Source organism: Strix uralensis, chromosome 5 (assembly GCF_047716275.1).
Source record: "Strix uralensis isolate ZFMK-TIS-50842 chromosome 5, bStrUra1, whole genome shotgun sequence".
In the NCBI taxonomy this organism is placed as follows: Eukaryota; Metazoa; Chordata; class Aves; order Strigiformes; family Strigidae; genus Strix; species Strix uralensis.
Window position 1 is genome coordinate 3,906,681 of NC_133976.1, and position 27,113 is coordinate 3,933,793.

At 39.3% G+C, this 27,113-nt stretch overlaps 1 protein-coding gene across 3 annotated transcripts in view; it reads right to left on the reverse strand.

Moving 5' to 3' along the window:
• The window catches only part of MKLN1 (muskelin 1), a 98,265-nt gene that overhangs the window by 5,168 nt on the left and 65,984 nt on the right, over nt 1–27,113 (reverse strand). For all 3 annotated transcript variants that reach the window (XM_074869687.1, XM_074869688.1, XM_074869689.1), the window contains 7 exons: nt 24,946–25,158; nt 22,879–23,100; nt 20,764–20,893; nt 11,653–11,800; nt 10,466–10,580; nt 7,706–7,845; nt 5,032–5,134 (listed from right to left, as the gene is read on the reverse strand). In XM_074869687.1, the coding sequence (XP_074725788.1) occupies nt 5,032–5,134; nt 7,706–7,845; nt 10,466–10,580; nt 11,653–11,800; nt 20,764–20,893; nt 22,879–23,100; nt 24,946–25,158 (1,071 nt within the window). The remainder of the gene's footprint in view (nt 1–5,031; nt 5,135–7,705; nt 7,846–10,465; nt 10,581–11,652; nt 11,801–20,763; nt 20,894–22,878; nt 23,101–24,945; nt 25,159–27,113) is intronic.

Consider the following 27,113-nt stretch of genomic DNA (forward strand, 5'->3'; position numbering starts at 1 on the left):
TTCACTTGCAGCCAGAAGAGCAAAGCCCTCGAGCAAATCACACCTCACATCTCTCCCATCAAGCACCAGAATGAAAAACCCAATTAATGACCATCTAGGAAAAACAATTTGCTTAACATCACATAGCAACTCTGTTACAGAGGCAGGACTAGAATTCAATTATCCAGCAGAAGCGTCCAACTGCTTTAATGACACCACCACCCATTTTCTTCTGACAATCCCTCTGGCTCACTGGCTTCATCCATTCCAAGTTAAGCCTCCGTTCAAAAGATAACAGTTCCCCTTCGTTATACAATTAACTTCTCTCTCGGAGATCCAACCCACCTTCTGGACTGAGGCAGGGGTTCCTTAGAGATAAATATATATGGTTAACTAACATAAGGCTATATTTGTTGCGTATCTGCTGCATTAGTTATATATATCTGGCTAACTAATATGAGGTTAACTAACATTATCAACAACGTTCAGAGAGAGGCCAAATGAAGAGTACAGGGGTAACATTAATTCTGGCATTTTCCAGCTTATGACCTTCATGTTTCCAACATTATTGTTCTTTTATCAGTTGTGTGTACTTTATCAAGGTTTCTACCTACAGCAAAAAAACAATTCTGCCATGTGGCAACCCATGCAAGTTTTAGTATATTTGCTGCACGCCTCTGCCTTTTGCACAAATGAAAAGGTTAACACTAATGGGGGAATGAGTAACTCCTGCTTGGGATACCCGGCAGGTTGTATGAATCAGACATAATTCCTCCTCCGTAATGTCTGTTCGGCAAGCGCTCAGGTCACAGCGTAAAACAGTTTCTCAGCTTTGACCAGGTCTGTTGGGATGGTGCCTTGTAGTATAGGCTCAAAGAAGCAAAGAGAAGCTCAAATTCTTTGAGGACAGAGCCATCACCAGCTGAAGTTAGGAAGGCTGAACGCTGTTTTTGTAAAGGCTCCTTGGCTCCAAAGCCTCTGCTCCTGCAGCATTCAGACTCTGAGGCTTTACAAAGAATCACAGCAGGACACGAAGAAAAGAAGCATGCTTTTCTTAGCTCCTTCCTAGAACTATTTTTCCCATTTGGCCTTCAATTTTCCCAGAAATATCAGTCTAATGATGCAGACTCAAACAATACTTTTGGGCCCTGCTGGCTTTATCTGGCAAATTTATTAAAGACAAGGTCTTAAGAATGGAAAGTATGAAGCAGCCTTGAACAGGGGCCTCCAGTCTCAGTCTACAAGCTAGTCAGGCCTCAAACTGGCCTCCAGGTCCTTGCTCTTTCTCCTACCATGCTCCAAGAAAAACATACTGCAAGTTTTACTTGCACTTTGTATCTGTTTTACTTCACTAGTAGTTGAATCTTAATCCCAACATACAAAATCATCTTACTGTCCTTTCCTTGGACAGCGCTGGCCTTTTTTTTTTTTTTTTTTAGTATCATCTTGATTTCTTCTATAGCCCACTAAGAAGCAGTGAAGTTCTAGCTATGATTACTCCGGTGTTCAAGTAACAACACCTTTAGCCTTATATGTGATCTACTGATGTTTTTGTGCTTTAATAGCACCTGGTTTTCCTTGATATAAGTACAAAACTTGGAATTAATTTTCATTTTCTATTTTGACCATCCTTTTATCTTTAAAAGCCTCTAGCTGTAAACTACCAAATACACATCTGTGTGTATATGAAATAGAAGAACACCCATGCCACCAGAAATTTTTACACCAACAAATGCCAGTCATTTTTACAACTTGAATCTTTCCACGAACTAGAATACATGGACAAACTTCCACGCACTCTGGGGATCTACCCTCCTTTATGTACAGTGTTGGAGCTATTAACCCACAGCCAGTAAAAAAACATTCACTGATCAGAACACGCTGAACTAACTGAAGAGGTTTAAGCAATTTCAAGCAGAATCACAGCTAAAGAAAACTGGATCTGCATTTGTGGGCAACAGCCGAGACAGAGCTGGCATATAGCCTGTGGCTACTAAAACAAGCACCCATGCGATACCTGTAACTTGCAGGCACCTACTTCACTTTAGAATAATAAAAAAGGAAATAAAACTATAATACTATTAACATCCCTAAAATTCACAACAAAGAAATGAAAATCTGGGGCTATGTTCCTACTATCAATCATTCATGCTACTTTAAACAAAATTGGTTACTAATGCCAAAGCAAGTTTCAAGAACAGTCTGTTTATTTTCTTTGGCATCCAACTCAAAACAGCTGAAGAGACTTGCCTAACTAAGTTAGAAGAAATTACTTCTATTATAAAGCAAGTAAACCTTACCTCAAAGTGAAATTCTGCCTGTAATACTATATAACACCACCCATATCTCAACCCATAAAACACAAAACCACATAGACCAGTCTCCAAGAGAACTGTAGTACAAAGTTAGGGATAAACCCATGCAGCTCCATCCTTCCCAAATTTAACAGTTGCCCTAAAGAGAGGGAAAAGAACAGGCAATTTCCTTAAGATTTGCCGCACCAAGAAGCCTTACAAGGTTCAATGGCTGTAGCCAGCACAGAGCAAGCTGATCAGATATATAGCCTTTGATATTAATTAAGACGATCTCAACGACAAATAAAGACAGAGTATGTAGGTGTCTGGGCTGAGATACACAATCAAACTGGTGCTTGAAATTTGATATGGAATCCAAAAAGCCTGCGTCAGTCCTTTGGAAAGCACAAGAGCTATTTGAAGATGTAATGCCAGAGCAAAAAGCCAACTCAATGTGATAACCGGAAGATAAATTGACGTCAACTGGAAATAAACCCAGTCAGTACCAGCTCGGTAGCTGGCTCTGTGCCATATACCAGGCAGATACATTCCAGTGTGAAAAGCTTTGAAAGTTAAAGCTTTTTGACCAGCACAATTATAAACAAAACAAAACCACACACCAAAAAAACCCAAAACCCAAACAAAAAAAAGCCTCCCAGAAATTGTTAAATGATTTTAGGAGGCCACTGGAACGGAAGCTTTAAATCTGCTGAATGGTATTGCGTTGATCTGATGGACCAGCATGACGGACAGAAGCTATTGAATTTTGTTCGGATGAGGCGTTAGGCCTGCAGAGAAAGGATTCACAATATATTCACTCAGCTGGACTGAGCTACCTAAGCTCATACGCTAGATCATTAATGTGCAGAACACAGTATGCTCTGGGAGAAGGGACAATTTATTTTTTAAAACATTTTATTCTGTTTCTACTTTGTATGATAAAGCTACTACTTTTCCCCAAAATCTCAAAGCTCAGGCAGTCAGATAAATTCTTCATTCTTACAAGGTGGACAAGTTAAATACTACACACTGAACTGGGAAAATCAAATGTAAAATATTAAAGGATTTCCTATGCCAGATGTGCACAATGTGCAGCCATTATGGCAGTTCCTTTGGTCTGCTGGTGACAGTAGGCAGCGTGAACTAAAAGGAAAGGAGCTTGCTGATCACACCACAAATGTTTTCTGTTCAGGCAATAAAAAGGCACAGCCAGCCATGAGGTGCAAGATCTGTTTAGGAGTAACAGGGCAAAAAGAGACATGGCCTTCTCAGGCATGACGGGGGCTACCAGCACACATGGTATGACATGGAAGAAAAAAAGATCAGAGAACACAAGACATAGTCTTACAGTGGGTGAGAGGGAGAAAAAGGGGAGAAGAGAGCATCAGAGTGGTTGTTGTATGTTATAGGTTACTACAGGTTTAAATAGGAAGAGGAAAGTGCTACCACACTGCGAAGATGAAGCATAATTGTTCTGAGCCCCCTTGAAGCATGTTGCATGGGGGAAAATAAAAGCCACAACCAAAACACATCCTTTTCTACCTGAAGCAAAGCAGGATTATGTTATTTGTCTTTCCTATGCTAGAAATGATGTGAAAGTACTTGATATGGGACTATTTAAATGAGGAACTATCTAACAGAGAATTTACAGGCACAGCACTTAAATGTTTTATTGGATCAGATGTTTATAGAGGCTAACCAGAATTTATGACAAATGTGATCGGTTCCAAGATCCTGATATGAGTTCTTAATTCTATTCTTAATTCTTCTATACAACTTAATTCTAGTCTTAATTCTTCTAACCTACAATTCTATACTGTGCATATGCAAGAAGCACATTCTCTCCCAAAAGCTTTTAGTATCTGTGTAAGGATCTTGTTCTTTATCTAAAGTAACAAGTTAAAACCACCAGATTAAGTGATTTAATCCAGAGACTCAGCATGAAGTCAGAGCGCCCATCCTCCTACGGCAATTTTGCAGAAGGAGCTGTCGAAACACTTCCAAAGTCATTAACACAAGAAGAGCGTAAGAGTCATGGTCATCTTATCTACCCATCAGGAGCTGAACGCCTGTACATCTAGCTGGCTGCCCCAAGCTTCATGTGGAAATTAATGGCAGAGGCAAATCAACCACCTTAGCTGACACCTCTCACTATTTCTTTAATCCTTTCTGTAAAGCGACACGTACTGCGGTAATGAAATCAAAACAGGAAATGGGAACAAATTCCTGGAACAAATAAAAGAACATGCCTACTGAATAATATTCAGAAGGCAGAGGAAACAAGATTTTAAGGTTAGCAAGCAATGTATATATACAATCTACTTCCAGAAATACTTATAATCCAGAGAAAAACCTCTTCCTCTCCTCTAGAGCTATTTGATATTGACAAGCCAAAAGGCAGCATGAATACGAGTTCTATTCACTTTCTACCACGCAACCAACTACAGACTCGTGACATTTCAGAGAGTTTACATTTCAATTAAAGCTCCCAAAATACACACCAGTACACTGGAATTAAAACAAAGGCCTAGTCTTCACTATTATGAGTACAAAAGATATTTTATCTGGAACTGCAATTGTAAAATGACTGTTTCTAATGCAGTATATTTAGTGCGGAGAAATACACGATACAGCAGTCTCATGCACCTGTAGAGCTTTTTCAAACTGAATAAAAACAAGATTTAAGAGGCTCAAAACTTTCACATGAAAACACAGTATATGTTTCTTTATAACAGAGACAAGGATCGTTCATCATTACCTCTTTTGTCTCCTCAGGGTCCGAGTGATCCACAGTTATATACAAATCATTCTGCAGATACTTCAGTGCACTAAGAGGGTCAGTCTGAGCTTTTTCTTCAAATCTGCACAGAAGAGACAGAAAACTTGAGCACAGCCATTTCCCTCACGCCTAAGTACTACTATTTCTACAAAGAGCAAAACCCATCTAGCAAAACCTTCAGCCCAATACTTCTAAACAAAACAATATTAATGGCAGTTCAGCCTCCTATTTACTGGAGTAGACACTTCCAAACCAGACTGAAACATGGAGGAGGGTTTTTTGGGGGTGCAAGGCAGTTACAAGGGCAAAGTATTACTCTCTTAATAAAAATATTCAAAAGCGTATGTACCACAACTTCTTAATACATAAATGTAAAACATTTAGTACAGTTCTTTTTCCACAAATAAAGTAAGGTATGATCCTCCTCATGTGAGGAGCACAGTTCAGACACAGGCAAGCCTTGAGCACTTCAGTCCCAGGGATATTTACATTCCTGACTGTGCAGAAGCGTAACTGAAAGCACAGGGATGGAGAACGCTCCCTGCTTCTGCCACTCAACAGAGAAAGGGATGATGGGGTGAAAACCTCCGGATTCTATGAATACTGTGCCTCTTTGGAAAGAGCACACATACATAAAAATCCTGCGCACCACCACCATTATTTTCTCGTTTTCTTTTAATGAGCAGAAACTGTAACTTCTGTGAGTTCCCTGAAAAAGTTAATAGAGCCCTCAGAAAATTATTCTGGGCTCAGCATCCTCAGTGAGCAGAGCTACTTCCCTGCAGCACTGAGTTGGGTGCCTAAGCCTAGAAAGGATGAGCTTTAAAATTATCTTTTTTTCCTGTCACCTATACATCGAGTGCAGTATCACACTCTGTCATCTTCTGAATCACCAATACACAGTATCAAGCCTTCCCAGGAAAACAGCTCAGACAATTCCAGATTCCAGAGATGAGGACCCTAAAAACCACGTTCTCAGTTACTTAACTGCCTTGTATCAACTGTCTTACAGGAATGCAAGACATTTTATTCATAAGATATTTCAGTTACCTTTAACAGGATATAGCTGTCAAACTGAAAGAAGTTACACTGAATAGATTTAATAGTATTGGGTTGGGTTTTTTTTTTTGGGGGGGGGGGGGGGGTGTGTGTCATCTACTTGGCTATTTATACTGTAGTGGACATCTGTAGCCCAAATTTTTAAATTGTCTAAAGATGTAAGTCATTGTGCCAGTACATGACATTTTGGTAATGAAGCATGACTTCTTCCAAACATTCACATAGGTTTTCTTAGATGATATTGCCAAGGCCTAAAGAGTTAAATAAGCAGAACCACTGACACCTTGCTCTTCTACACCTGGCCAGCTCGGCTACACTACAGCTGACTGGTACTAAACAAGTTAATAGGCTGACCAGGACACCAGCTGATGCAGTGGATTTGCTGTGTATGCAAGCCAAGTACCTGGTCTGGTACCTAGAGCCTGAGGGAGCGCAGATAACAGGCAGCCAAGTGATGCCACAGCAGCTCAGCTCCAGCCCCAAGAGGGACATGAACTCCAGCATACCAGCCCCTGGCTGGTCATGTTTGGCTTCCTCATATAGACGCCAACAAATGGGAGAATGGTGCACAAACCCCAAACTACTGCCAGACAACAGGCAGCAACGTCTCCTTTGAGTGCAATTTAAGCGAACCAAAAACAAATAATCCAGACCTGTCTCTGGAGGCTGTACAACTGTATTTTCATACAACCATATGCGGGTCTAATAAGCCTCCCAGATTACTGGACAAGACCTTTATTCATTCTTGTAGGTATTCACATTAACTGCGTGGCTAATCTGTAAAAGGCCTCACCAGCCACAGTGATTGTGTGTTGAGTATAGCAATTTGCTTGCTGCCTCAGAAGTAAAATACCATCAGTAAAAACCGACCTCCAACTCTTGGCAGAACCTGATAACAAAGTATTCTCACTGAGAATGCAGAAAGAGCTATTTATTGGCTTCAAATAATTTGCTGGGTCTTGAAAGGCTGTCTCACTGCTGCAATTTCTTGCCTAAGGCAACACCATGAGCTTGATTTTGAAAAGCTATTGCCCTAAATAGCAAATATAAGGCAGCTCTGAAACATCCAGAGTGCAAGAAGCATCACAGCGTAGCTGAATTCTACATAACTGAGATCTTCCAAGCGATTCTGAATGAGAAACTGTGATGACCTCACCAGAGTTGAGTCTCAGATGTGCAAAGGCATCCAGCCCCCAGACTTCATTAGCATCCCTGCGAGCTGTTACTATCTCCTAGCAGTGTTTCAGAAACATACTCCATTTCCTTGGGAGGTGACAGTACCAAAACACATGTTGATGAGCAGCAGAATGAAAAGGGAATCTAAAAATTCCCCACGACTCCCCACACAATAACCAGATTTTTCTGGTTTTACAATAAAATAGTAAAACCAGAATGAATTCAATTTTACAGTTTAGCCCTGCTTTTTATTATTAAAATAATTTTTAAAAAATTAAAAATCATCAAGAACCAGCAGGCCATCATATAAGCAGTGAAGTGACATTTCCCAAAACAGTTTACAAGATATTGAAGTTTTAGCAACTTAAACAAAAGACATTTTGGAAAAGAAAATTGCAAACCACTTTTTGTTTCTAACCTGTGCTTTCTTATGAGGTATTTGCAGTGTCTTAGCAGGTATTCCTTTGAAGGTCGACAGAGCTTCAGAGACCAGAAATCATCTAATCTCATCTTTGGAGAACAGGATTTACCAGGATTCCCTCCAAATAAGTAATGAACCTAAGCAAATGAGAGGCAGATCAAAAAGTTGATTGTGTACATCCGTTAAACAAATGCTGTTTACTATGTCAGCATCTTTGGGGAGGTTTATTCTAGAGGGAGAAAACTCTGCCTTTTAGACAAGCTGCTCCATCTTATTATTAGCCTTACTTTGTCCCCTAGGAGATGAATAAAGTTCTCTTAAACTGCTTACATTTTAAGATAATAAGAAAAGCTGCACTGTTAGAACCTCCCTCTAGCAGATTCCCAAGATATTTATAAAGAAAAATCCACAAATCACACGATCTCTTTCTTCAGGAAAAACCTATGAGCATGATAAATCCTTAAGATATGAGCAGAAAAGAAGAATCTGAACCAACTCGTTTTGCCCTGTTCAAAATACTTGACGTAAACAATACTCAAACTGATGGATTACCAACCGCTTCTTCTCCAGTCTTGTTCTCAAAGACTCCAAATTCTCTTTGTCATGAGAGGCTAAATTAAGGAACCTGTTTTAAGCCTTTCTCTAATTTGGGGATGAGTAGATTGCACATAATTGTGAGATGACTCCAGCAATCACACATTTTCTTTGAAGTAACATTTATGCTTGTTAGGAAGACTCAGAAAAAAGGGGCTTTGTAGAGTGATGCACTGGCTCCTGTCAGAGCACTGTTGGTGAAGCTGCACTCCTAAAGCACCATAGTTCAGACAAGCAGCCTTTTCCCTGAGTCAGCAAGACCATTACCTTCCCCAAAGACAAGGGCCACTGGCAAAGTGAGGGGGAAGTCCTAAAGATGCTCAAAGTAAAGCGACAACAAGCCCAGTCCGGCATAATCTTGGGAGATGACCAACAGGCCTGTCTCCGACATGTCCCATAAGCTCTACAAAGCCTGAATTTGCCTTGCAGAGAAAAGTGTTTCCATGGTTCTCTGGAAGGGCAGATTTGTCTCACCTCAATATAGCAGCCTAGCTGCAAGACACTCAATACACTACCTGGGCACAAAGGAAAGAGCTAACTGGATACAGAGTAAAACAAAAAGCCAAAACTGTAATGCTACGAAGATCGGAGAAAGAAAACAATCTTATCTAGAATCAGAAGTCACAACCATTACTGTGACTGTCTTCAGAAGAAGTTCTAGCAATCCTGAGATGCCAATCATGGAAATATTAAATATACCTGTATGCAAAATTCATTTTTTGTTCAGAGTAGCTCAAATGAAGTAGTCCAACATCTATTTTGATAGCTTCAGGATACAACACCTTTGAAATGCAAGGCCAGACTTACAGAGAGGGGCAAACCTCAAGGAAAGTGGAAGTGTTAAAAAAGGACTCTTTATTTCTTCACTTTTTTTTTTTCTTCACATCGTTTGGTATTTCAGACTCTGAACTGTTGATATTAAACATGCCACAAAGGGTCTTCAAATACTCAGGTTCAAGAAATCCAACAGGCTACCTTTCTCCACAGCTTTAAAAATAATCACTCAAAACAATATATTCTGCATCCCATTGATGTAGGCTCTCCGTATTTATATCAGAGGAGTTTAGAAAGGTCATTTGAACAGCAGTTTCTAAAAATAAGACTCTTCAAAACAAGCACATCAAATAGCCCTTCAGATAAAGCTGGGCAACTGCCATGATTTAGCAACCGTCACAATAACTTATAAAATACTACTCTCAATCTCATGGTACCTTACACTTAGAAGTAAGCCATTAAAGGCAGAACAGTATTTACAGTCTATCCTTAAAGCATGTGAAGATGACAAACAATACAAGTTCTCCATAGAGAAGCTGCACCTATTGCTCCTTAAAATCCCCCTCATCCACAAACATTTGGGCTAGTTAGGTTTCTCAAAAGTGATAAACATCCTGTGGAATGATAAGACTAAAGTGTATTTGTCTTTTTCAGTTCACACTGTTTCAGATTAAAAAGAAAATTTAGAAAAAGTTTATTTTAATTGCAAAATATCCTTGAAAGGTTGAGTGAGTGTGTCTAATTTAAATTCATAGGTTAATGACATTATGGTAACCTAATCCATGGGTTTGTGCTTTACTGGTTAATTGCACAAAGCCCTAAGTTTACTGAGCAGTCATGTACACTATAAACAACTTTAAGTCTATTTAAGCATGAATGTGTCCACCAAAGTCACAGTGTTAAAGAATGACAGTTGCTTCTGACATGCAGGGCAAAGTAAGACACCTCTGTTAGATCAGATTCTTAACAGCGATTAGTTCAAACACACTTTGTCCTAGAAATGTTGGTAACTATCTGCGAATATTTAGTCACTAAGAAATCATGAGATTAAGTCCCCGAGGATAACGAACAAAGCTTCAAGTCTTCTCAAGTACGAGAACAGCTAGGAGCTAGCCACTTGACAACCTTGTAGGGGTCTAACATATCCCACTGTCTGCATTTTGATTTCATCTAGGAGTTATCATGCCTACTTCACATCGACATAAAAAGTAGCTTAGCACCTTAGTTCAAAAGAAGATAATAAATTCAATGAAAGTTACCCACCACATTAACCCAAACATTAACACTGTACAAAAAGCTATATTCATTATATCATCTTTGAAGAATCAACTACACCCTAAGAGCAGTAAGATTAAAAAAAATCCTGTCTATGTATCTGGACCCTCATACCTTGTGCAACTCATCGTACACCAGTTGATGGGCAAACCTTGGGCAGGGCTCTTCTTCCTGAAGGCTTTTACCTGGATTCTCTTTTGCTGCTTGGTCATTCTTATAGACACAAGACCTGAAATACACAGCAGTAAGTGATGATTAGTAGTACTTACAGGAAGTAGAAGTTACTGAAAGGTTATAAGGTACAGCTGATGTCAATTTGAACTGCTTGGCGTATAACACCAAAGATTCTCTTGCTTCTCTGTATATTGTCCTCTATTATCCCATCCCATTCTTAGCTCTACAAAGAACCCCATCCAACAATCAAAGAAGGTCATCTTGGCTGAACACAGTCCTCAATTACAAGTCAAGTAAGAAAAATTCTAGAAAATGTTATGTCATGAGCTTTGGAGGTATCTTTAGATGTTGTATTATTTGCTAGCAGAATTGTCAGCATGAAGTATTTTTCATTATGGAGAATACACAGTAGAGCTACAGGCCACAGGCTACAGCAAAGCTAGTATTTCAATCACTGATTTCCAAGCAGACTTAAGTTGTAACCGAAAATCCATTACAAAAAAATTTCACACCTTTCAAAGAGATTTGCCCCACATTAGAAGAGACCTTGAATGCAAAAACGCTGCCAGCTCTGGAAAGGGACAGGGGCAACCAGCCACCAAATACAATAAATAGGTGAGGAGGTATTTTCTCAGAATATTGGATCTACCAGCTACCTAAAGTACCACTGCATGCAGCCTGGAAAGAGCTGACAGATCTAGCATGAAGACTTCTCCATCACCATTCATACAGCAGACCAGTACCTTAATTTCTAATAACTAGTACCATGTATGCTGCTATTAACCTATGTTTGACTAAGTTTGCTGCACTGATGACGAATCCTGGTCTTGAACATTTCCTACAGGAAAAACTTCTTATAAAGGCTTACTTTCCCTCATCCCCCCCTCACCTGCCTCCAGTAAAGAAGTTCACAAGATTTCTCTCCCTCATTTGGCTTATTGCCATGGTGTCTCTAAAGACTAGGGGTAAAAGAGAAGGGAACTTCAAGGGAACTCAGTTGTCTTCAACATTACTATTCCATGGTTATAAGAGGTTATAGAGCTACCTGGGAGATAGGATCATGTAGGATTGCTTTCTAAAGAAAGTCAGCCTAGATGTTAGAAATAGCACCCCTTTCATCGACTTACCAGCTGTTCCTCACAATGTCATAAATCCAGAAGGAATTCCTTACATTCTCTTCACGCTTCTCCTTGTCTTTACTGAGCCCTGACAAGACATGGATTTCATTCAGTTCTGGATCAATGGTAGCCCTTTGAGTGAAACCTGTCATTGGAACTGCCAAAAAAAAAAAGTTACACACTGAAAACAGTGGAGGATACAAGAAAGAATCCAAGCATCAGACAAATGCATTTCCCTTCCCCTGCAATTCAGCAGATTTTCCAATATCTATGATGCAAGCATGAGATTTCACATAACTACCTCTTCAGTATTCTGGGATAAAGAGCATCAAGTTTAACCTCACTACCTAGTTTCCCCATTTTCTTCTTTTTAATTACTTTCACCTCTTCATCTTTCATACAAAACCAAGCCCAACAGACTGAGTGATCCCAAACTGGTATTTTCTATGACCACTCCTGCACAGCGATCTCGTTATTTACCACAACTTAAAACTGAAATGACACATCTCAAAATAGGAGGTGCGCAGAAGTCACCAAGCAAACAATTTGCTCCTTGCACATGCCCTTCAAAGCAGAGTGAGAGGGAGGAGAAGAACAAACATCATCCAGAGGCTGACTTCTTCCCTGCTAAGAATAAGTCCAATGCAAATTCTCTTCTTTCCTTCCTATTTGTGACTCACGGAAGCACAAAAGCCATTCTGAGATCTGTTTCCTAGGGAAAGGTAAGGACAGAGCTATTTGGGAGACTACCAGCTCAGAAATGAGAATTAAGCTGCCTAAAGTTACAGCTAGATGACCCTTGCAGATATGAATGGAGTGATTTTGTTATAATCTCATCCGCAAAAGAAGCATTGATTCCAAAAAGTTTAATTGCAAGATCTGGGAAATTCAGAAAAATTCAAAATGAACTCAAAATTACATCGCTCACAACCTTGCATTGCTTCCTTTAGGACAAAGAGGTCAAGGAATTTTCCTGTATTTTCTGCATACTTGGGGTATAATTACCAAGCTATTCTTCCGTTCCACCTTCAGATTTAGAAATATGGTGAAATACTGAGGATTCCAGCAGTTTTCATCATAATTCCCCGAAAAAAGGTCAGCAAATTTGTTTGGCAGTCCTTTTTGTTTGTTGTATAATTCCCTATTTCCTGTTTCCCTAGGCAACCATCCTTCCAAAATGTATTTGTGAAGGGCACGTGATCTTTGTTTACAGATCCTGTTTGTCTCATTTTTCTTTCTGGGTCAGTTTACAAAGGCTGGTAAAGGTTCCTGGCCTTCGATCAAGATTTTGGCATGAAAAATTCTCAGAACTCTTGTATTTTGCAAATTCTTCCCTGCAATTAACTGTGAACTGCACACACAGCCTAGAAAACAAGCCCTGCGCTAATAAACCATTTAATATTGCTGTTTAAGAACACACAAAACGGTATTTTGCAAGCCCATTCTGTAATAGGTTTTGGTCTCGTACTTCACTCTTCTCATTTGGTAGGCCAGGAAAGTAATAAAAATCAATTAAAAAAATTCTGTGCAGCATTTGGTTGTCTACAATTTAAGCCCCTACCGAAATGTTTAACAGAGCCAAAAAACCCCAAACATTTCTTTAAAAAAAAATAAAAGATGCTTAATTCTTCTGTAAACTTAAGGAGAAATTGAAATATATTTAGATAATTCATTCTCAGAGTCCTGTCAACTAAATCCTTGCTTATGGTTTTATAGGAAAAGCAGGAGGCATAGCCATTGGAGCCCTCACCAGCATAAGCCTCCCCATTTTTGACCTCCAGTTTTGCCATGAAGTTTCAAAGGAAAACTAACCTAGTTTATAAGCAAATGGGTGGCAGGATATAGGAAAAAAAGCAGGGAACAATACTGGCACAACAACAACTACATACCTTGTTTTAGCTACAAACCACAAGGAAGTTTTTAAATAAGACTAACGAGCACTGTGAAAGTCACCCAATAAGGAAACTGAGAACAAAAAGACAATTACAGACTGAATATCATTAATTTTTGAAAAGTATCATGTAATGTGTTTGCTTGCATAGTCAGGGACTAAATTATTGACCCAAAAGGATTAAATTCAAGGCATATTTGAGACATTTCTGGCAGGAGAGCCATCTAAATTTGATCAGCAATGCTAATGTACATGGAAAATGTCTTTGCAACCCTATCTGCTGCTTTGAACATTCAAGACCATGGCTGGGTTTTCAGAAAAAAAAGCATGCAAATCTTCAGAGCATTAATACCTCAGGCTCATTGAAATGAAAATGATAATCATGAGGAATACAGTTGCTATATTACCACTGATACAGAAAGCTTATGAAACTTGTCTATGGAAGTCCCATCCCTCCTCCTGAAATGTTGTTAAATAAATGAATTCTGTATCTAGTTTATGCTCGATTTCCTGAAGCTGAAATTATTATTTAAATAATGAAGGAGGGAAAAGCTGCCAAAGTTCAGCGCCTCTGTTTTTTTACTCTTGATAGTAAGAATAGAATTTATCTGCAGCACCTGCAATCAAAACCAAGTTCAAGTAATTTCAGGCTTCCCTCAGTTGTAAATCAATCTCTTCTTGAGACTATTTGCAATGCAGAAAGTCTAGAAAAATAAAACATTAAAAAAATTATATATCCCTACATTTAGTAAGGGCCTAAGATGAAGAGCAACTTACATAAACTCTTTGACCTATCTAAGCAACTGTGTAGAAACCAAATTTAAGTACTGCCTTAGGCTAGACAAAGTTGTCATCTAGTCGTTCGTAGAGGAAGACCAAACTAGAAGATTAGATGTAATATGATTAAAAAAAACAACGCAAGACAACAAATTTGGTAAACAAGTCCCTGAAAATGAATAGAAAATAAGGAAAGCTACTACACAGTAAGAGGGAGATACTGTGATATTTTAAACACAACAGAAACATCAAAAAGATGTTTGCCAAGGAAGTCGGATCCTTGACAGAGCAAAAGGGCTACATAAATTCCTCACGACTGACGAACACTTCCACTAGGGGGTAAGAGAGCTTCATAATCCGCAAGTGCAGCAGACTTGCAGTAAATGCTGGACATAATTCAAATGTTTGCGGTCAGCATATTAGAGAGGGACACGGGCTGTAAACTTGTGAAAAGTACTTGTGATACTTAGCTAACAAAATGTACGTCGGGAAGGAAATTTAATTCTGCGTGGGAGTCAAAATTGAACTTGTGATGGTAACCGATTGCTTAGGAATTTTTTTTTTTTTTTAATTTTTAAGACTCAGAGTCAAATGCCATAAACAACAAGGGGTGAGAATCTGACATGGTAATGCCAGTGTGCTGCAAGAACTCTTATTTCCAATGTACTACATCCAAGGGGTGCAAAAAGTGGTAATAATGGCTCCATAGAAGTTCCCTCACTTTTCTGCTTCTTCGCATAGATGTAGATGTGAAACAGCTTTGGAGCAAATCTCCACCAATTTCACACCTTTCAGAGCATCTCTCAGGTCCAGCGATCACGCCAGCCAGCTGTGGGCAGACAGCTTGAAGGACATAAAGCAGCAACTGAAGACTTAGCCCTGGTGTTTTGAACAGGGCACTGGCCTGCCGCTATGCGATATTAACTTGGCTCCTATGACAATATATTACTGATTGAAGAGGAGGAGCTGTAGAGAGAAGTTACTAAACACAATACAATCCCAAAAATTCTAGTAGATGGTGAATGCTTTTCTTGTGCTACTGCATTTTTTCCTCCCCTAATCTCATTAACCAGCCCAGGGTAGAAGGGCAGTAACTAACTGAAAATAAGAGGTCTGAATCCTCTCTCCAGAACTTAACATTTTAATTTATTTTTATATAGCAAAAATAAAAAGCTCGTGGCTTCAGTATTTGAAAACCATATTCAGCCACACAGGCCTTGAGTTAGCAGCCAGTTACATAAACAAGTGGCAATTCCTGAGAAAGCTTCGATAAGATGCTGTGTAACCCTGTACAATATAATTTCCATTTAAATGTAACGCATGGGAAAAGCTTTTCGACAAAAGTGACACCTAATTGTGAAATGGGTATGTTCCCACTACCACAGCCCCTACTTATCGGCATTTATTTGGTCATAGTGATTATTTCAGCAAGCTAAATATTTTTTGGCTCGTACGTGCAAACAGCTACAGTTGTTTCAAGCACAATGTTGGCTGCTGCCAGTAGCTAAGCAAGAAAACAGCTTTTACACAGAGGCAGAGTTTGCAGAGAAGTAAATCGGGAGTTCACAGATGTGGTTCTCACAGTTACTAGACAGAAGTTTGGAAATTAAACCTCATCTCTCACATTTGAGGGGATACTACAGCATGTTTTTAAACATGCTTTGAAACACAGCATTGGCAAAATAACGATATAAAACTTGGGAGTCTACAGACCACTTCTGAAGGATTTGTGAAGGATAATTAAGGGAAGCAAGTTCACTGACAGCCTTTTAGTGCCACCTAAGTTATGAAACCCTCAGAACACGTTACTGCTAATCCCACTACAAGTGACTCGCAAGTATTCTCCCTCCTTGTGATGTGTTGTGATTAAAAATTTGGAGAAAGCTCCATCACACGGATATTGCTGTTCACCAGAACCTGGCACCTCCCTGATAGATTAATTTAAAAAAAGCAGTAGGTCAGCAAATTACTCCATACTGCTACTTGTAATCCATATAAAACTGAAGCAGCATCTCCCCTGAACTTTAATGGAGCAAACCTTGATGAGTAATAGAGATAGCATACAGGCCAGCTGTTGACACAGCAAGATAATGATTATCCTCTTGGATTTTTCATGATGAGACTGCGGTTGGCAGTCAGCCAAGGAGCAGCTAAGGAGACCATGTGAACAGTGTGGTTGTCATGTTGGAAAAGCAACAACCCAACGCCCAATGCTCAGTTCTCTCCCAAGCAACTTGAGATTTTGGAAAAAACAGGTCAGTTCATAAATCTGAGGGGAATTCTGCGGTTTCTGTAAAACATCCTTAGGATCTGGTGACTGCCCGCTCTCCTCCTCACCTTCACAGTGAGAGGAAAGTATTTTGAGACTGGTTCAGAGACACTTCATAAAATGAAGAGCACATAAAGTCCCTCACAAGATAAAATGCTTCCATGACAAGAGACACACACTGGCCACTGGCAAGGTAGACCTTAAACGGAACAAGGGCAAAACATGTCAGGTGTCACCAACAGATGATCAAAATGGGATATTCAGACTGCTTGTCCGAGTTGGATCCTGGCCACGTTGAGCTAGCTTTGCTATCTATTTTGATAATGTTTTTCTGACTACATCTTGTTTTATATCAGGATTTCCTGGACTGGGCTGTCGCCTCTGTCCGTGGTACTTGTCCATGAAACCTCCAGTCTGCCACGTGCACAGTTCTGTATCTGGAATGAGCACCTGCCCAAGCAAGAGACACGGGGTCTTCACTGGTAGCTAAAAAAAAAATATTTGCAGTTTGCCTGTAAGAACTATTTCACCATTAAAAGGACCCACAAGAACACTGAAGGCTTGTTCTCATTTGACTTTGGAAGTTACTCAATGCCAAGGGATATAAGATGATCTTGATTCTCTTGCAAAGGGAAATTCTTCCCCTGAGCAACAGCTCTGACACCACCTGAGTCAGGGCCAAAAAGGATTATCACAGGAACCTTGACCACAAGTGTTCCCATCAGCTCCCTTAGACCTGAAATGACTGTCTGTGATTAGTCATGGATTGTGTGCTAAGCAAGTCAGGCAAGCTGTCAGTACAGCCTTTTGAAGACATCTGATACTGGTGGCATCTCTAGACCACGTGTATGCTTCACAGATACACTCTGGCATATGCATGTTGGGTCTGGGGTTGTGGGGTTTGTTCTTGTTGTTTGGTTTTGGGGTTATTTTCCAAGTAATTAAAAGTATACAACTGCTCTAAAAGGGTATGTCCATCATCATACACACTTCTGCCTCTCCTCCAACCACAGGCTCTACTCAATTGTACTATACTTCCTCCAGTTTGTACCACTACTGCTTTTCTTCACATCCGACTCATTATCACAGTTGCAGTCTCTTTTCCTCAGTCCCATTTTGTCCATTCTTAGCTGAACTAACAAATTTCTTGTTCCTAACAGTTATCACACAGCAGAAAGATAACCATTCCTAATGGCCTAATCTCCCTGTAGTGCCCTCCTTTGACAGCAAAGAGAAAGCACCAGTTTTTTTCACAGAATCACAGAATCATCTCAGTTGGAAAAGACCTTGAAGATCCTCCAGTCCAACCATGAACCTCACCCTGACCGTTCCCAACTCCACCAGATCCCTCAGCGCTGGGTCAACCCGACTCTTCAACCCCTCCAGGGATGGGGACTCCCCCCCTGCCCTGGGCAGACCATTCCAACGCCCAACAACCCCTTCTGCAAAGAAATCCTTCCTAAGAGCCAGTCTGACCCTGCCCTGGCGCAGCTTGAGGCCATTCCCTCTTGTCCTATCGCTTGTTACTTGGTTAAAGAGACTCATCCCCAGTTCTCTGCACCCTCCTTTCAGGGAGTTGTAGAGGGCGATGAGGTCTCCCCTCAGCCTCCTCTTCTCTAGACTAAACAACCACAGTTCCCTCAGCTGCTCCTTGTAAGATCCATGATCCAGACCCATTTTGATGCAATGAGTTGGAGAAAACACCTATGCTCAGTGGCAAATGGCATTTCCCAGACACAAAGAGCTCCAAGGTTTACCTGTGGTTTCAAAGCAAATTGAGTCAGGAGACATTTTCAATAGGCAAAGCTGTGTGCAAACCTATGTTTAGAAGTTGTACCTGATCAAATCTGAACTTTTCCCCAAAATAAAAAAGCACATCAAAACTTGCTGCAATTATTGTCCTTTACTCCAAATTAAGAAAATTTAAGTGATACTTATCACCCAATATTCTCAAACACATCACCTATACAAGGAATCGGTTCCAGGATCAAAGGCACAACTAGGAGCGAAGAAACACTAAAGAACATAAATATCTCATGCAGAAGATGAGAGCAGCAAAACCAACATATCATTACCACAGTTTTATAGCATTGCAAGAAATCCATATTACTGATAATCCTTAACTACCCATTTTACTACTTTTTAAAAAATCTTCTCACTACTCTAATGGAAATTTTAACCAAATGCACAATTAAGTTCTTTTAGAAAGGGTAAAAATCAAAATAGCTCAACTAAGAATAGAACTGAATGCCACATGCGAGCCAGGAACAAAATGTAATCATAGGACTTTATAGGAACATTTAGGTCAGGCATCCTCAACTTGACTCATCACTCCGAGCAGCTTAAAACTTCACAGCGACCAGTCAGGGAATCACTTTATTCCTACAGATCAAAATGGTGTATCACTACCTAATAAGATCACAATAATGACTTGCTTTTTTGGGTGAAAACAGTGCTGTCAGCATTTGCTGTCTGAATGTAACAAGCATTTTGTTCTCTTCCTGTTAAAATGCAAATATTCCTAGCATTTTCTTTCAAAAGCAAGGGAAATGTTCATATCTGTTTACTTTCTACACACAGGAGAACAGTAAACTGAAAATCTACTCGTGTATTATTTCCAATGAGTCATTTTCTTACAAAGTCTAGTATTCACCACTTCAGGGCCTGGGGGAATGGGAAGGAGGGCTAAATATTATAGTTTTATTTGCTTAACCGAACCTTGCAGTTCATGTACTTGCTGAGAAGCAGCACTCGGTGTCTTCTTCAGCCATAAAGCAAGCTCAGTATCTTTAAATCTGAAGTAGACACAGGTGTAAGCTTAAAGCCACATGTTTTAAAGCTTCTGGCTATAAAGACATGTAGTTTTAAAAAAGCAATATGGCAGAATGCTAGCAATTTCACAGAAAAAAAAAATCAATTCTTGAAAAGCTCTAAGGACAACAAATGGTGCGTGGGTGTGTGTAGAGCAGCATCAGGCAGCATGCAGGCACCTTAATAAAGGAGACTGTCAACAATACAAGCTGGTTCTTTCTTGGAAGCACTCAAGTAAATAAATTACTCCAGAGAATAAGAGCTTGGGTACTCTTCTCCCTCACTGGCATAACTAAATTAATGAGCAAACAATAACTCATAAGCATCAATAATTCACTTCAGAAGTTCAGCAAAATTACTTGCTAAAAATTAAGCCTGATCAAAATAAGGAGGGCAGCCTAAATTCAAGATAAATTAGCTTCCTGGGATTTTGGTAACTGGAAGAAGAGAAAACAAGATCAGGACTAGATAGACATAATATAAAAAATACCCATAACTTCTGTTCTATAGTAGTACACAGTGCAACACAAATTTCAACTTCTGAGCTGTATGCTGAGAATCAGGGTATTTGCAACAGGAAATTGATGTGCTTATACATGCAGAAATCCTTTTTGGAAAAGAACAACACTTCTCCATGTCATTTAAGGAGAAAAGGTATAAAATCAGTTCTTTATGGTTATGTTACAATGCTTTCAGGTTGTTTTTAAAGGTTTCTGGTATACAGAGCTATGCCTGGTGTATATAGTTCCACTGGTATGAACCAAACAGGACTGAAGCTTTGCTCCCTCCTCCTAGCTTTTTTTGCCCCTCCCTGATAATTTAGCACAAGAATAGCAGGACAACAGGTCTCATCTTTCTGGTCAGCTCCTGCCAGGCAAAATAACCTCTATCCCTCTACTCCAATTCTCTGTCTCTGAGCATCCTACCTGCCTTTCTGCATCTCAAACCAAGCAGATTATTTCTATTTTATGGCATCTTTTACTTGGTGAACACTAGAAAAAAAAGTTGCATTTGCCTTTCCTGGTTTAAAGAAAATAATTTTTTTCAGCCTTTTTTTTTTGTCTTTGCTGGGATTTCAAAGGAGATATTTTTAGATCTTATTTTGCTGAAATTTTTTTCTTTTGAGGTGCTATGTGGTTTCACACATCAATTATTTGTATTGTGCTGAAGATGGTGAGTTTCAAATGACAGGAAGGACAAAAGAGCTGGCATAAGTTTAACCTATATACTGTGGAGTTTACGTGGGTACGTAGGGCTAGTTAAGGATGCTAACCTGACACCACAGGACACTGAAGCTGGCCTTTCACCTACTTAGCAATATATTTCTCATTTGTACCAACAGGAAGAAATTAATATGTAGTTATACTCTTACCCATCCCTGAATCTTTCTTAGTGCCGTCTGATATGATATCCACGTGATCGCTGTCCACATCATAACTGAAGAAGTCATTCAAGTAAGTCTTTGATCTCTGGCCACCAAATACATATAAGCAGCGATTTTTCTAGAATGGAAAAAAAAATTATGTCTTTACAAAGCTCAGGAAAGTATGTTGGCCAACGGTGATCATTAACAGAAACATTAATGAATCAAAGAGTAACATTTTCTTGTAAGTTTAAAATCATGCCTTAACTATCAAGTCCATCAGTCTTAGTTTGGTAAATGTCTTTTACGGTCATCTCCACAAAGATTCACAGGGAACAATTATGCAGAACAGTGTATTATTCTCAAACTCAGTGAAAACTTAAGAATTCTTGATCGGATTCTTGAATTTATGATTTCTCCATTTCAAGAGCTAAACCATTAAGGGCTCATAGCTTCTCCACCTCAAAAAGCCTCTTACGAATACAATTTTAAAGACTTCTTTTTCGTGATCTGTATGAGGCCACGAACCTGGATCCAGCAGAGTTTCAGCTCCAAAGTGACTAGGCAGACTTCACGTAACTATTGTAACCCTGCCTGATCAAGCTATAACTTCAGAACATTTAAACAACAACTCATTTTTCAAGTTTAATACTAAAGAATTAACAGGCTCTATGTCTAAAATACATTAGATCATAACTTCACTGTGGGGGAAAAAAAAAAAAACCAAACAGGAACAAAAGACAGACTGTAAGAGAAATCATCCAGGTACCAGCACATTACTAAACTCAGAACAGGCAAATGGCAAGCAGCAAGCCAAGAATAATGGTTTGTTACTTCTTTCAAGTTTGCCAAGTGGGAAGTCCGCAAGAGGCAGATTATTTTTCTTTCAAATGGTTGAGAAAACAGCAAAGGACCTAAACTTCCATGGCCCATGCTTACAGAAACCAGTATTCCTACGTTTACCACAGACACATACTTGAAAAATCCTCAGGCACTTAGTGCAAAATTTTGTGTGGCAATCTGTTTTTCACCAGATTTTAGAGAGCCATTCAAAACAAAAATATTGAAAGCTCTGAAAGCACAGTATTCACTACAAAAATTCTGATCTTTCATTTGAAAGGGAAAGAGAAATAAACTCAGTAAATTGTCCAAACTGTTCAGTTTTGAATTGGTGGTATCAGTATACACTTGAATGCCACAACATTCATTTTAATTCTCTTCTTCCCCACCCCCGAGTCAGAGTTTAATGTCAGCAAACCTCTACAAGCTCCACTTACTACCACTTAGACGCTGCCATGTAAATTCAGTGCAGAACTGCCACTGCACCACACCTACCTATGCAAGTATCCCTGCTTGATGCTGGTCCCCTCTTTATTGTGTTATTCCACTGAAAACACCTACATGGAAACCTAGTCCAGAACATCTATGACACTAACCATTCTCCCTTTACCACCCTCACCCTGCATCTCCCATGTTCTGCACTCAAGCAAACACGTGGTTGACAAGCATGGAAAGGCAACGGAAGGTGGTTTTTTAATACCAAATACCACATAAAGTGCTAGACACACCCCGCCCCCAACCCCTCCGCTTTTCCATCAGGCTCTGGGTGAAGTGCCTGTGATGCCATCTGTGCCCAGCTGTTAACTCAAGACACCAAGCCGCAGCTGGGTGCTCAGCACAAACAAATATGAGGCCCATGCATCTCGACACACACCCCGTAAGCCCCTACACTAGTCAAATTTACCATTCCAGTAATTACACTGGGTATCTACTAGACCAGAAGCTTCTAAGTTGCTCTACTAACTTTAAAAGAAAACTCTTTAGATCAAATTGAAGCAGAGTCTTTGGGCCTATTTACCATTATTCTAATAAAAACAACTATTTAAAATTCACCTTGCTTTTCAGTAGAAACTTTATTCAGTTGAAGTCATGAAAGCTCCAAGACTTGAATTAATACCACCTGCACTTACCAAAGAAGCATCAGAAAGTCAGCGAACATAAAATCAAATGAGACAACACATCGCTTGGGAGATTAAAGAGCTTTAAACTTGCAAGAAAAAATCAAAACCAGATGTTTTCCTTCAAGTCAGGCATCATAAATCAAAGTATGGTGTGGATACTTACAGAATGGAACAACATACAGTGTCCTATTCGGGACTGGATATCCTCAGGTCCAGCATTACAGGAATCCTCTCTCAAAAGTTTCCATGTCTGACACTGGCAGTCAAAAGCAAACAGTCCACTGAACTGCGGTTCACTGGCTCTGCTGTCATCAACACTGCCGTTGCAGGTCAGAATTCGGCCTCCAAAGGTATATATCATGTGTTTTTCAGAATCCATACACATCTGTAAGAATGAGAGCAGTTTTCAGCCAGCACATTAACACTTGAACACTCTAAGATTTAAGATTAAACATCCCTCCCTTGCAAGTGATACCTGGTAAGTTAGACAGTACTCTGCACATCTCCCAAACCTCAAATAAACAGAAAAGAACACATGTGTCTTCACAGTTGGCACGTATTAATCTCAGAAAATTACTTTAAAGTGCAAGTCTAATTTCAACTTACTATTTAATAATAAAAAAAGTAAGACTGGATGTACCCTTCATCACCTAAAAAACTTGCCTCTAGCTGCTGATTTCAGGGAAAACCATTTTAGATTCTTTCACTAGGATCCATAGCTAATTCTGCCAGAAAGTTAACAGAATATCACCTTTGACAATGGCTATGAAAAGGAAAAATTCAAAATCACTGTTAATTTACTGATCACCACTCAATCAATCCAAAAAACAGACTGTGATTTGTTACTCAGATTCCATCCTCAGTATACATTTACTGTTACTTCCATTACTTCAACTTTACTGTTACTTCCATTACTTCAACATAACGTAGGGGCATAACCTGGCCAAGGATTTTTGATGAGACTGCAGCAGAAATATGTTTATTCCCAAAACCTGAATTCAGGTTATGACACACAAGAGATCCACTGCAGTACAAATCAAACAAAACTCCCCGACTCCAGGTGATGTTTTCAGACACAGTACAATGCAGAGCATTACAAAACGCCGGGGGGTGGGGGAAACAAACAAAAAAAAACCCCAAACCAGACAAGATAACAGTAAGATAGAGATGCTACTCAGCAAAGCCTACACAAAACACTTCTAGTGCAGCACATTTTTGTGAAGGTTAAACAAAAACCGCTATCACAGTAGGTACTGAGGGAGAGAAGAGCAGCAGCTGCAGATTGATAAAGAATTGAGGGAGGACATTCTTTCCTAAGAGACAGCAGGGGAAAAAAGGAAACAATTTCAGAAGCAGGCAAACAAGGTACTCAGAGTAGCCTTGCCAGCTGACAATTTACTTTTACCTTTTCCCCAACACCTGGGAGACTGGTATTTGTTATTAATAGAACAGAAAGACTGATTGGCTTTTGTTCTGCAGACAACATGTATCTTTAATTTTCACTGTCAGCAGAAACAAATATTGTGCTGGCAAACAACAGCTTTAGTTACAAAACAGCTAGCACCAATAAAAACAGTTCTTAGGCTGCTTTAAAAATGAGTAGTGATGTGCTGGGTTTTGGCCATGTTTTATAAAAATCAGTTAAGAACAAAATACCTTTTTCAAGTACACAAAAAACATTTAACACACCACATTAAGTAAAAAAGCACTCAGTTTGAACACATGGATAGGTGTGGCTTTTTAAAAGATTAGTAGCCACTCCTCTAAGGTGTTTCAATCTCTACAAAGCAAGCACATTCTACAAATTTTAAAAGAGAACCAAATTTGAAAGAATCCTGATCCTGTTGGCCTCATTTCAGCAACTTGCTTCTTTTTCCAAAGGTACCATACACAGCTTTGCAAGTTGTTCCCCAACGCCCTCTGACTAGGCAGATCTGCAAACCCAGCTCAACACAACTGATTAAAACCAGATGAACTGTGCTTTGAGCTTTAATAAAATGTGTCTTAATAAAATGAATTTGTTTGCAAAGGTTTTTATGATTCTTCTGACTCGACTGGATTAGAATACCAGTAGTCAGTGGCATTAGACAACAAGGCTATTAGTGCAGATCACAGCCTTCGTCATCACTGCTGTGTTACCTGGTACAGCACTTCTACATCGCAGGAGGCTACGATCAAAATTGATTCACAAACACTGAGAACTTGCACTAAGAGTATCAGTGGAGCTGACCTGATGATCAAACACCAGCTTTGGACCTCCATCCGCTGCAGTGTCTTCACTTAGTAACATCCATGTGTTTGTGTCAATGTCGTAGCGATAGAAGTCACTTTTCAGAGATTTGCTGTTCCTCACGGAGGAATCCAGATAGCGTCCCAGCGTGTAGATCTGCCTTCGTTGAATGTCAATGCACATCTTGTGACAAGATCTGGCACTAGGACCGCTCTAATAAAGAAAAAGACCACAAAAATAAAGAGAATAATAAATTTAATATTGCTCCAGGTAGGTCACTGCACACTCCCTAAGGGTAAATAAGTATGATCATGAACTGGAAATCCTTTCAGAACTCAAGAAAAATCTGCTTGTAATCAGACAAATACAAGATTAATAGATAAGTATCTATATAACAGGACATTCCGTAACTTCTGTCCTTTAGAAAGACACCAGCAAAAACTTTAGTACATTTTTTACCACAAACTTATGACTTGAAGCCTTTTTTGTAAGATGCCTCAGAAAACAGACCGTTTCCTCTAGAAGTGATTCTCAGAGGCATGTGAAAGCTACTTGATCTTTTAAAATAACAGAAGTTGATGCACATGAGAGGCAAATTAAGATGTCACAGCCTATAAATAACTACATAGGAAGAAGATTAAGAAGTGCTCTATTACAAGAGCCTCTGTTTTATTAATAGGCTGTTTTCTAACAGATCATAACAAGACACTCCCACAAGCAATCATATCCCGTAATGGGTCTTTGAAGGTAACAAAAGCACTCCCTGTCCTTCACAAATAGGTATGACCATTCCAGCCTCTGACCACAAGAAAGTTTCCCCACAGTAAGCAAAACTGCCATGAGTTACGATCTTCAAGAGAAACACAGAGGGCCCCTGTCAAATTATTACGTGCTTATCCACCCAGGAGTGCTCAACTTAAATCACACAGTAATTGATTCAGTAACATTACAACGATGCTATGCATTACTGGGCAGTGTCCTTTCTGCTTCTCAAATCTAATTTTGAGAGCCGTCGTACACTCATCTTGAAGCATGAGTGATATTCCTATACTTCAAAATACAAGAAATCAATATGCGCAAAGCCTTATTTGCAAAAGATCAGACAAAAGAAAGAAAGAAATCAGCATCGTGCTTATAGATAAATCCTACAGTTTATTTGGCCTTAGTTTGTATAATTTTGGCACTTTAGAAATGAGGATGTCAGAACAAGGGTGGCTAGCTAACTTTGAGAGTCTGTAAACCAACATGAAAACTTGTAAGATTTCAAGAGACCAAAAAAGGTCAGATGTACAAAAGACTGAGATATGAAAGAAAAAAAAAAAATCTACTAAAGTCTATTGAAAATTAAAGATTATGCAATTAGGCAAAGATGTAACATAATCACCATTTATTAGAAGACTTACAGTTAAAGAAAAGTAGTTATGCCACACCAAATAATCAGCACAGTATTTGCTCCAAGTGCTACCAAATACCACCTTTACAGAAAATAAATCTTCATAATTGTACCATTTCATGTAAAAAATTACACTGAAATTATTACTGAAACTTAAAATACACTGATGGAACACATTTCATTAAATTGGATAAAAAAATAAAGGAAACATTATATTTTTGTAGTCAAAACTTTACTACTCATTATGGAATTCAATTTCTTGGTTAAAGAAGAGTTACAGGAAACTGTTTAAAGTAACTCCCACGTCAATCTGAAGTAGTGAACTGAATTGTTCATATTTTGTAAATATGAAGCATTATGTCAGCAAAGATTACAGCTTTGAGGATTAGTTACTTCATGCTAATTAGGATAATTTTCTTTTCTGAAAAAAATACTGATGGAAGTGAAACATTAGCATAAAATCCTGAAATGCAGCAAAAGTTCATTCACTGCCTCTGGTCACATGGAAGATGTTGACAGAGAAGGCAACGATATACTTTATCTTGTTCCTAGAAAATATAAATCAGTATCTTCCAAAGGACCCTGTTCCAAACACAAAGGGTAGTTTCTTTGCATAAAAAGTACCGATCTGAGTAGTCACAAAGGTTGCCCCTGATTCATAAGAAAGTAACCCCAGTAGACAAAGTCCATCTCTAGTTATGCAGCTGGGACACTTAAGGATAAGCCATTGTTTCCCCACCAAAGAGCACTTATTTGCCTTGGCACAGCTGCCTTG